This window comes from Ornithorhynchus anatinus, chromosome 21 (genome assembly GCF_004115215.2).
Source record: "Ornithorhynchus anatinus isolate Pmale09 chromosome 21, mOrnAna1.pri.v4, whole genome shotgun sequence".
Classification (NCBI taxonomy): domain Eukaryota; kingdom Metazoa; phylum Chordata; class Mammalia; order Monotremata; family Ornithorhynchidae; genus Ornithorhynchus; species Ornithorhynchus anatinus.
Window position 1 is genome coordinate 13,888,109 of NC_041748.1, and position 12,202 is coordinate 13,900,310.

Here is a 12,202-nt window from a genome sequence, read left to right on the forward strand (position 1 = left end):
TGGAGAAAAGCCTGCTGATCCCCCTCACATCCACTGCCTTTTGTAGTATCCTTTATTGGATACTTTTTTTCCCGCTATCATTTTTCTCAATACCCTCGCGCAGAAATCCAGTAAGCACTGAGGAGGAGGACCCTCACCTCTTGGTGAGTGAGATGGAAGGCTTCTTTGCCCCAGTGTCGATACAGCTCCAGAATGCCAATTAGATCTCCGATTGCGGTGACGATTGGTAAACAAAGAACAGACTGGATACGAGTCCCTGATTCCAGTCCAGTACCTTTGGGAAATCGTTCATCCTGAGGAATAGAACCAATTGGAAATGACCAGCATGATGAAATGGGAATGGGGAACCGAGAAACGACGATCCAGAAATAGACGTCAAACGCGTCTACCAACACCATTATAGAGTATTCTCTTAAGGGCTTAGCACGGTGCTCCACGCACCATAAATGTTCAATAAAGAGGATTGATTTGGCAAAATTAGACTCTCTCTATAAGCCCAGTCCTAATTAAGTGTCCTGTAATTTTTACATCTCCAGAATTGACCATTCTTCCAAACGAAGGTCTTTTTATTTTCATGTCCGTCTCTCCTATTAGAATGTAAGCTCCCAGGGGACAGGGATCATATCTACCAACTCTTGTTTGTACTTTCCTTAGTGCTCAATGCAGTGCTCTGCACAAAGTAAGTGCTCTATCAATACCACTGACTGAGAAGCTGATTGATTTGAAAAGATTTTTTCCCACACAGAAATGAAATAAAACTAAAATCTGATGCAATTTTTAGACAAGCTTTCTCTTTTACTCGACAGTGATTAGGAAATAATATTAGAGGATTTTAACGATTCTTCCAACTGCATTTTCAATGTAAAGGAATACATGCTTAGAGAAGCAGCATGGCCTAGTGGATAGACCCTAGGCCTGAGAGTCAGAAGGTGATGGGTTCCTACCCGGGCTCTGTGACTTGTCTGCTGTGTGACCTTGGACAAGAGACTTCATTTCTCTGTGCCTCAGTTCCCTATCTGTAAAATGGGGATTAAGACTGTAAGCTCTAGATAGGACCTGGACTGCGTTCAACTCGATTACCTTGTATCTACCCCAGTGTTTAGAACATTGACTGGCAAAGAGTTGGTGCTTAACAAACACAATAAAAAACATGACTTGTCAGCTGTGTGACTTTGGGCAAGTCACTTAACTTCTCGGTGCCTCAGTTACCTCATCTGTAAAATGGGGATTAAGACTGTGAGCCCCATGTGGGACAACCCGATTCCCCTGTGTCTACCCCAGCGCTTAGAACAGTGCTCGGCACATAGTAAGCGCTTAACAAATACCAACATTATTATTATTATGACTCTCTTTCCACCAGGTCTGTTGTCCTGGACTTTCCTATGAGCTTACTCCAGTGCTCTGCACATAGGAAGCACCCAATAAATACCATTGCTTGACCATCTGATTGATATGGCTATTATAGATAGTCAGTATTCACCAAAATCAACAGTTTTTGTTTCAGGTGAAACTGTCTCTTTCCCCCGATCTGCTGGACAAAAGTAGTGGGAAACCCTGACGCCTTCCTGACAAGATGTCTGGCTCGCCCACTCTGGATCTACCCTGTGTCTGCGGAGTCACTGGTATTTAAATGGAAAAAGGGAGAGGACTCGACAAATCTTGGGACCTCAGGAATTCTCAGTGGGACTGGACTCTGGATGGTGGAGTTGGTGACCGGGGAGGGGATGTTACCACTCTGAGGCCCCCAGTGGACTCCGAATTTTAACGTTGTATTTTATTATGTGGGATAGATAAGCAGGGCACATAGTAAGCTCTCAATCGATATGATTGATTCAACCCTGGCTGAATCTTGTCAGCATGTAGCCTGGGCTAGGTGGGGGTGCTCGGCTACTCAGGCCATCCTAATCATCAGTCAGTATTATGATAATAATAATAATAAAGGCATTTGCTAAGCATTTACTATGGTCCGGGCATTGTTCTAAGTGCTGAGTGGTTACAAGCAAATTGGGTTGGACACAGTCCCAGATCCACGTGGCACTCACAGTCTCAATCCCCATTTTCCAGGTAAGGTAAGTGAAGCACAGAGAAGCGAAATGACTTGCCTAAGGTCACGCAGAAGACAAGTGTGTGGAGCTGGAATTAGAACCCATGACCTCCTGACTCCCAGGGCCAACCTCAATCCACTACACCATGCTGCCATCCTTAGACATGAGCCAATCAGAGGCCTGCTATCCTATCTAATTCCCACCTGGGAATCATTTTTCCAGTACTTGTGTGCAAAGAGACACTCAAAAAATACTCTAACCCCTACTATTTCTCCATCAGCAATACAATTTTCCATCTTAGCAATCTAACTTCCAAAAGGCGTATGGTACTTGCTAAGCCCTTTGTGCCAAGCACTGTTCTAAGCACTGGGGTGGATAAAAGTACATCAGGCTGGACACAGTCCCTGTCCCATATTGGGCTTACATTCTTAATCCCCACTGTACAGATGAGATAACTGAGGACAGAGAATGAAGTGACTTGCCCAAGGTCACAGAGCAGAAAGGTGGAGAGCCGGGATTAGAACCCAGGTCCTTCTGAATCCCAAGCCTGTGCTCTATCCACTAAGCCACGCTGAGTGAGGTACATAAAGTAAGGAACAGTTTACCCCAAGAATGTCTTCCACGAGTAATGTCTTCCTCGATTTGGCTACATAGGCAGATATCGTCGTGCCATGAGCAATCGGGCCAGCAGGAATCAGTCGTGGTTTTCCTTCCTTTGCTCCAGGAGGGGTGAAAACACACAGACTCTGGAAAAGACAAAAAGAATCGACCTTCAGGTATGCCAGAGCAAATGGGGCTGGGGACCTAATAGTGGAAAACACTTTGGATGACGCTAAGGGAGAAAGAAAACCTGGCCTCCATCGCCTCAGTAGATCAACGTGGATGTCTCTGCACAAAAAGTTACCATTATCAAAAGGATCATAGATGAATACAAAGTCATTTATAATATGTAATAAGAACTGTAATCTGCTAAACCAGTCTGAAATACCCACGCACACAAACAACCCTTTCCATGCTTACTGATGGATAATCTATAGTATTACACCCGACGGCAGGGAGCAATCAGTACAAATACAGCCCCTATGGGGTGAATCTTGTTACCTGCTCAGACAATGACTTCCTCCCTATCTGATCTTACCAGAAAGATGCCATTAAACATGCCAAGTGGGCAACTTTTCTGCCTTTCTAAGCAAAACACCCTCGAAGACCAAGCTGGTGTTTCTAGGCGTCAGTTAAAAATTCCTCATAGGCGCATATTCAATGGGATAATTAATCATACAGGGAACGGTTCGTCTTTTCCACCAATCAATCCCATTTGGTGTCAGAATTATTTGCTCCCTCACAAAAGACTGATGTTTGGTTTCTTTTTGCAGCGGAAGAATCCCTTTCCCGATTACGTCTGAGACAATGACACATATCCCACAAGCCTCAGGACTGGACGATAGGTCACTGCCGTGGAAAATAAAGGAGAGATCCGTTGGTATCAGGTGGGGTCCGTGGAGTTTAGGCAGAAAAGATGTTTTATATATTTTATCTGTAAAATGGATGGTTACACTGAGAGCATACTGATCATTCGGGGGACGAGAGCAAGCTGGGGGAGTTACAACTGGAAATGGGGACAGAATTCAAAATGATCAGATTATAAAGACGGTCCACTGAAACAGACTGATGCTCAATTTTGGTAGCAAGCGTGAGATCAAATACATCGGGATCATCATGGCTATTTATCGAGGACTAACTTGCTGCAGAATACTGTAATGGCTGCCTACTTATGAAGAGCGTGGTACGACACATTCCAGAATGTGAAAGTTATAGAGACAATCTCTCGCTTACTGAATTTATTATCCATTTCTAGTTTTATGATAGGGAATGGCATTCCAAAGCAGAGACAGATGGGTTTGTACTACTTGCTACTATGTCCTTGTTCCCTATTTTTGGCCAATATGCTCTGTCCATTTATCCCTTTAAAGTCTAAAGTGGTGTAAGGTAGAAATAATGTATCTTGTTTCTGCTGTACTCCCCCAACGCTTAGTATGGGGCTTCACACTCAAGAGGTGCTCAATAAATACCGGTGATGATGATGATGATGATTGTAGGGGGTGGTGATGAAGATAATCATGGAACCAAGAGGGTTGCAGAGAAGCCTGAAACTATTACAGGGATTAAGATTTTGGATAATCTGATTAGGCAGGAAGATGAAAGGGTTCGAGATTTTGGGGGAAAGAAAGGAGAAAACTAAAGGACAACTTAATCGCTGTTCAGGGATTTACACTGTCCTATGGAAAGAAATAACTGTCTCCCAGCACGTGAAAGTTATCTGAAAAAGGGTGCTGAGTGCCTGGTCACCCATTCCGACCATGAACCTAAATTGCCATGAGGGAGTCAGTCTATTTAAGCTCGTTGTGGCTGGGGAGAGTGTCTATCATATGGTACTTTCTCTGTTGCTTAGTTTAGTGCTCTGCACAGAGTAAGCTCTCAAGAAAAATGATTGATATATGGGAAACGGCATGGCGTAGTGAATGGAGCATGGGCCTGGGAGTGGGAAGGTTATGGGTTCTAATCCTGACTCAGTGAGTTGTCTGCTGTGTGGCCTTGGGCAACTTCACTTTACTTCTCTGTGCTTCATTTACCTCATCTGGAAATGGGGATTAAGACTGTGAGCCCTGTGCAGGACACGGACAGGACTGTGTCCAACCTCATTTGCTTGTATGCACCCCATCGCGTAGTACAATGCCTGTCACATAGTAAGCATTTAACAAATACCGTAATTACTATTACCATTATGATTACTAAAGGGGGATTTCCCCGTGATCACAAATGACGTAGAACAAGAACCTGACAGTGGAAGTCCTAACCTGAAACTCTGCATCCAGAAGAGGGTATAACTCTCCAATAAAAACAGATAGAAAAACGGGTCTATCAGATCTATACAATGTCTATACATTGTATACATGTCTATACACTGTATACATGTCAATGGGTCTATACAAATGGGTCTGAGTGAAGACTGTGTCTCACCTACTCTAGCACTCCTATGTCTGTAGTTTATTTGTGTGTTCTGTAGTCTATTTGTGTGTCTGTCTCCCCTCCTAAACTGCAAACTCCATGAGGGTACAGTTATTGTCTTTTTTTTTTTGCTGGTGTTTGTTAACCAGGGAAAACTGTCAAAAAATGAATGGGGCTGGACATTCCCCCATGAGCTGTCTTTCCCTGATAATAATAATAATAAAGATGGTATTTGTTCAGTGCTTACTATGTGTCAAGCAGTGTGCTAAGCACTAGGGAGATACAAACAAATAAGGACAGAGTCCATGTTCCACATGGGACTCACAGCATTAATCCCCATTTTATAGATGAGGTAACAGGTACAGAGAAGTTAACTCGCTCAAGGTCACACAGCCAGTAAGTGGCAGAGTCGGAATTAGAACCCAGGTCCTTCTGACTCCCAGGCCTGTACTCTAATCATTAGATACTTCGGTTTGACGCAGTGGGATCCATCTACTTTGACCAAAATTGGCCCCGACCAGAGGATGTCATGATTCGCTTATAATCACTGGTGTCATGCATCCAATCGATAAATCAATCATATTTATTAGGTGCTTACTGTTTGCAGGGCACGTACTAAGCATTAGGGAGAGTACAAGCAGCAGCGTGGCTTAGTGGAAAGAGCACGGGCTTTGGAGTCAGAGGTCATGGGTTCGAATCCCAGCTCTGCCACTTGTCAGCTGTGTGACTGTGGGCAAGTCACTTAACTTCTCTGTGCCTCAGTTACCTCGTCTGTAAAATGGGGATTAAGACTGTGAGCCCCACGTGGGACAACCTGATTCCCCGTGTCTACCCCAGCGCTTAGAACAGTGCTCGGCACAGAGTAAGCGCTTAACAAATACCAACATTATTACTATTAGTACAAGATAACAAAATAACAGACACATTCCCTGCCCACAGTGAATGTTTTGCTACCTATCAATGCGATGTCATTTTTGGAGAATCAACTAGCTTGATGCTCAAATATAAATTTTTCCATCTGAAGACTGGTTGAAGTACCCAAATTGGTAAGTTATGCTAAATAAACATCCACTTACTCAAACTTCTGACTGGAGAGTCTGTTTAACTGAATAAAAAAAGACCCGAAATCACAGGACACAAGGGAAAAAAACCTAAAACAATCATCTCAAATGTGTGCGTCTGCCTAATCTAATAATGAACGTGTGTTCTGCACACAGTAAGTGCTCGATAAATACCACCGATTGGTTCATTGACTGACTGTTTACCCCTCCGACATCAATAAAGGGGGATGCAGTGTACTCCGTTTTAAGTGGAGGTTTTAACGAACTGCTATTTGTTTTGGCTCTAGAATCTGTCTGGGAGGAACTTTAATTTCCTCTCAGAGATCCAGCTGGGATTTTTAGAGGAGGGAAAAGGGAGAGGGTTTTAACCTGGTTCAGCAATATGTTGTCAGTTGTAAGATCCTTGAGGGCAGGAATCTGTGCCTTTTAGCTGCGTTGGGCTTGCCCGAAGGTGCAGTACCCAGTGCTTTGCACAGAGCGGGAACCCCCAAAATACCATCAATAGAAGAATTCATTATTCAAATGACGGGAGAATCTTCAGAGGCAAATGATGGCAGACACTGTGGGCTGGACGTGGTTAAATACAACCTTGTGCTTCACAAACGGCCCTGATGCTAAAAGCTGATTTTCATTTTGATTTTTTACTTTTTCCCTTTGCATGGTTTAGTCGTATTTTGTACAAACAAAGGATTTGGGTTGTGATTTCAAGTCAGCCATTCTGTGCTGATGCTTATTAAGAAATAGGACCAGCAGATGGCTCTGTCCACCCGGAGAGTCGTGTGTGTGTGTGTGTGTGTGTGTGTGTGTATGTGTGTGGTGTGTGGGTGTGTGGGTGTGGGTGTGTGTGTCCCCAAACTTTTTTTTAAGATCTTTCACAGCCAAAAAGACAATGCTTACCTCAGCCACCAAGAAATGGGAAAACCACTCCTTTCTGAAATAATGCTTGAGGTCAAAGAGAAAAGATTTCCTCTCGGAAATTTTCTCATGTCTCCCAACTCTACTGTACTGTTCTTTCCCAAGTGCTTAATAGAGTCCGCTGGTACAGAGGAAGAGCTCAGTTTAAAATAACTTTGACACATGGATCGAGAAGCAGCATGACCTAGTGGAAAGAGCATGGGCCTGGGAGTCAGAGAACCTGAGTTCTAATGCCAGTTCTGCCAAATGCTTGCTGAATGGGTCTGTTATACTGTTAAATTGTACTCTCCCAAGTGCACAGTACAGTGGTCTGCAGAGTAAGCACTCAATAAATATGATTGATGGTGCGACCTTGGGAAAATCGCTTAACTTCTCTGTGCCTCAGTTCCCTCAACTGTAAAATGGGGAGTCACTCCTACTGCCTCCTACTTAGACTGTGAGCCCCATGTGGGACAGGGACCTTGTCCAATATCTACCCCGGTGTTTAGAACAGGGCTTGACAAAGAGTAAAAGCTTAAAGTAAAAAGTAAAAATAACAATAAAATTGATCGATAGAATGAATGATCTGGGAAGCAAAGGCATTTCCCAGGGGGAAGGATACTCCTTTTTAGTTCCAGTTTCCTCCCGGACTCACCGTCCCGTATCTCTCTTCCCACCCAAGTCCCTCAGATGATATAAATAGAAACATATGGGTAACACCAGTATTCTCTATCCCTGGGTGGCACTAAGGATCCTCAGCAGTATGAGAGTTGGACCCCTTGAACAATAACTTACTCTCACGGAATTTTATCGCTACTCTTCTGCTTGCTTATTCGGTTTTGTGAGCTCCTCTTACAATGTATCCTCCTCACCTGCAAGGCATTTTGGCCCCTCAGAAGGATTTAGTTTTCATCTGCAAACTATTTCCAGATTATTTCTGCTTGTTAAATAAAAGCAGACCTAGAAGGATTTACATGACTCCACCCTAGGAAAGTGTCTCTGGATTCCCACCCCTTTTTCACTACCTTTTTGCCAGGGTTTTCTATTCATGGTAGACTATCCCCTTAAATCTGGTGATAACGCAGTGCTTTTTAATAAAAAAAAATTCTCATGTAGAATGCCATTGGAAAATCCAATTAAAATATGTCCATACTATCCTCTTTAAGTATTTGCCTATTAACCCTTCAAAGAACATCAGCAGATTTTGGGAGGTACGTCTTTCCCTTATCTATTATAAGTAGCAAATATATACCGATGATAATAATGACAATAGTAATAATGATCATGATGCTAATTTGCGAGGCGCTGATTATGTGTCTGACACCCTACTAAGTGCCAGGGTGGATACCAGATAATCAGGTTGGTCACAGTTCCCGTCCTTCAATGTAAGCACAGTTGAAGAAATTTTATTGTATATAGTTAAGATTATATTGCATCTAATCCCTCTTCATGCCATTATGGATTCCATCAATATGAATGGAAATGAGGTCCAAGGGTTATAATTCCCAGACTCACTCCTTGAGCCGTTCTGGAGCATGGTAGTTTAATCAATCCATTATCACGATTTAATCTTTACCGTTTGCAGGACACTGTTCTAAGCACTTGGTAGAGTACAATGAAATAGAGTTGGGAAGTACAATACCTGCCCACAAGGAGCTTACAGTCTAGAGGGGGAATTACGTGGGTTATACTTCGATACCTTGACCAAGGTTAACTCTAGGCCATATTATTTTATCGGAACCTCGCAACTCCATCTCTGAGTTCCTTCGGCACTTTCAGGGCATGTGTTTTCAATATTAATAATAATTTTGGTATTTGTTAAGTGCCTTAAGACGTCCATGCTTTGTGCTAAGTACTGGGGTGCATACAAACTAATTCGGTTGGACACAGTCCTTGCCCGCCAGGGGCTCACAGTCTAAATAGGAGGGAGAATAAGAATTGAATCCCCATTTTACAGAGGAGGAAACTGGGGCACAGAGAAGTGAAGGGACTTTTCCAAGGTCATACAGGAGACTCCAATATCTTTGATTGCCGGTGGCAAAACCAGATTGGATGTGGGGACTTGCCTAGCAGCTTCTATGACGAAGGGGGAAGAAAAAAGGTCAAGAAGGTCCCGGCTCACTCCACTCCATCCCCAGTCTGTCTCTCCCTTAAAATTGTAAGATCCTTGAATGTGTATATCCATTAATTCATTCAATCATTTATTAAGCACTTTGTGCAGAACACTGTACTAAGCACTTGGGAGAGTACAATACAACAACTGACAGTCACATTCTCTGCCCACGACAAGCTTACAGTCTGGGGGGGGGGGGGGGCGGGGAGACAGACATCAATACCAATAAATTAAATGACAAATATGTACATAACTACTGTGGGGCTGCGAGGGAGGAAGAATAAAGTGAGCAAGTCAGGGCGACACAGAAGGGAGTGGGAGATGAGAAGAAGTGGGGCTTATTCTGGGAAAGCCTCTGGGTGGATATGTGCCTTCAATAAAGCTTTGAATGTGGGGAGAGTAATTGTTTGTCGGATTTAAGGAGGGAGGGCACTCCAGGACAGGGGAAGGATTTGGGTTGATGGTCAACAGTGAGTCAGGTGAGATGGAGGCCCAGTGAGAAGGGTAGAACTAGATGAGCGAGATATAATGGACGGGTTGTTGAAGAAGAGAAGCAAAGGGAGGTAGGAGGGGCAAGGTGATGGACCCCTTTAAAGCTAATGGTGAGTTTTTGTTTGATGCCCAAGTGGATGCCCAACCACTGGAGTAGTCTATACTATATTCTCAAGAGCTTAGAACAATGTGCTGCACACAATAAGAGAAGCATCTGGCTTAATGGATACAGCACAGGCCTGGGAGTCAGAAGGACCCGCGTTCCAATCCCAGCTCCACCACATGTCTGCTCTGTGAACGTGGGCAAGTCATTTCACTTCTCTGGGCCTCAATTCACCTCAACTGGAAAATGGGGTTTAAGACTGTGACCCTCACGTGGGAAAGGGACTGTGTCTAACCTGATTAACTCGTATCTACTCTGTGCCTCTGTTACCGCATCTGTAAAATGGGGATTAAGACTGTGAGCATCATGTGGCACAACCTGATGACCCTGTATCTACCCCAGCGCTTAGAACAGTGCTCTGCACATAGTAAGCGCTTAACAAATACCAACATTATTATTATTACCCCAGTGCTTAGAACAGTGCTTAGCACATAATGAGCACTTACCAAGAACCATTATTATTATTATTTATTAAGCACTCCAGAAGCAGCATGGCCCAGTGGAAAGAGCAAGAGCCTGGGAATCAGAGGACCTGGGTTCTAAACCCAGTTCCAAAAGCTGATGGCTGCGTGACCTTGGGCAAGTAACTTAACCGGTCTGTGCTGCAGTTTCCTCATCTGTGAAATGGGGATTAAATCCTACTCCCTCCTACCTAGACTGTGAGCCCCATGTGGACAGGGGCTGTGTCAACATTGGCAATCTTTTCTATGTGCTGTTTTAAGCCTGACACATAGCAAGCACTTGAAAATACCATAATTATTATTATAATTATCAATAAATACAACTGATTGATTGGCTCCAACTCAGAGCCTGGGGTAGAGTCCTGGGTGGAACTGCCTTAGATACAATTCTCTGTGATAATAACAATTCTTCAAACTAGTTGCCTAATGATTTCTTCTTGATTCCTGCTACTTTTTCCAGAAGTTGCAGCCTTCTCCTAGTTTGAGCCGGGGAACCAGGTCGGCGACTTGCTCTCCCGGAGGTGGCCAGAAGCCGCAAGAGAGCCAGGAGCCCTTCTGGAGTTTGGGAGAACAGAGCGGGGGACGGGTTTCGCCATTTTTGCGGCATGAGACGCGGGAGAGACCCCTGTTAACCTTTTCCATACCCCCCACGGTTCATGGACAGTTATCGATTTAGATCTACTCAGAGACTCGGCGGTGCCCTTTCTGCATATGACTGGAATTTCACTTTTCATTCAAGCCTGCAGAGGTGTTTAAATACAAGTAAGAGAGAGAGATTTTAAGAGATTTTGGCAACTAAGAGCAGCTTCCGGGAGCAAGGATTTAATATCGCTTTCACTTTGCTCTCCACTTTGCTATTCGGCAGGTTGGACTAGCTACAGATCCAGAGATGTTTTCGTGCTGCTTCCCTTTACTTAGAGACAGTCTTTCTGAACCAGGCCCATTGTAATAAAAACCTAAAATGTTGTGCTATTTCTTCCTGACTTGACACATTAACTTGATGATGTCTGAGTCATTTCTATGGCTGTTCCTTGGAAGGGAAGAAACGACTGAGAAGGAAAAACAGGAAAAGCTTGGGCCACTGACCACAAAATGAATTCGGCATAATGAGAAAATCTTCACATGGCAACACAGGGCATTCGATTCCAAGAAAACACATTTTTGGGGCACTGGAGACTGGCTGAACAAAAGAGCAATAAGATGAAGCATTAAAATCCACGAGGATAATGTGAATTAAAGCAGAGATGGAAAAGTTGACTCACTCAGCAACCAGATGGATGGATGCCACAGAATAGCTAATCTGTGGCTGAAAATAAAGGATGCTTTCTGAAATTTGGAAGATGGATTGGTGTCCTTCATAATCTTTCCAAAGTAATTTGTACAACGTTGATGCTTTTAGAAAAACAAGCATCGTCACCAAAACTTAGGCTACATTGCTCTTTTCTAATCCTCTTTTAGACCCCAAGTTACTGGATCAAACTACGTGCAGGTTAACGTCACTGCACTCGTTCCGGACCACAGGGTACTTGGGCTACTATTTGATTTAATACAGAACTGGTAAATGTGATTGAGAATATACCCCTTTTGCAGACATTTTACAACACTGGAAAGGTGAACAATTAGCAGAAGATATAAGTGACCGGTTCAACTATGACACAGCTGACCTGAACCCAAGCAAATACTAATTCTGTTCACGAACGATAATAATAACTGCTCCATCCTACCTCACCTTGCTAATCTCCTACTCCAGCCCAGCCCGCACACTCTGCTCCTCTAGCACCAGTTTACTCACTGTGCCCCCGATCTCATCTGTCTCGCTGCCGACCCCTTTTCCATTCATTCATTCAGTAGCATCTCCCCGTCAATATCCATCCTTACCACCATTCTCTCCAGCTTCAAAGCATTATTAATAATGTTGGTATTTGTTAAGCGCTTACTATGTGCAGAGCACTGTTCTAAGCGCTGGG

At 43.7% G+C, this 12,202-nt stretch overlaps 1 protein-coding gene across 6 annotated transcripts in view; it reads right to left on the reverse strand.

Moving 5' to 3' along the window:
- Nucleotides 1-12,202, reverse strand: part of PDE10A (phosphodiesterase 10A) — a 543,800-nt gene that overhangs the window by 64,485 nt on the left and 467,113 nt on the right. For all 6 annotated transcript variants that reach the window (XM_039915066.1, XM_029048769.2, XM_029048765.2 and 3 more), the window contains 2 exons: nucleotides 2,651-2,791; nucleotides 138-293 (listed from right to left, as the gene is read on the reverse strand). In XM_039915066.1, the coding sequence (XP_039771000.1) occupies nucleotides 138-293; nucleotides 2,651-2,791 (297 nt within the window). The remainder of the gene's footprint in view (nucleotides 1-137; nucleotides 294-2,650; nucleotides 2,792-12,202) is intronic.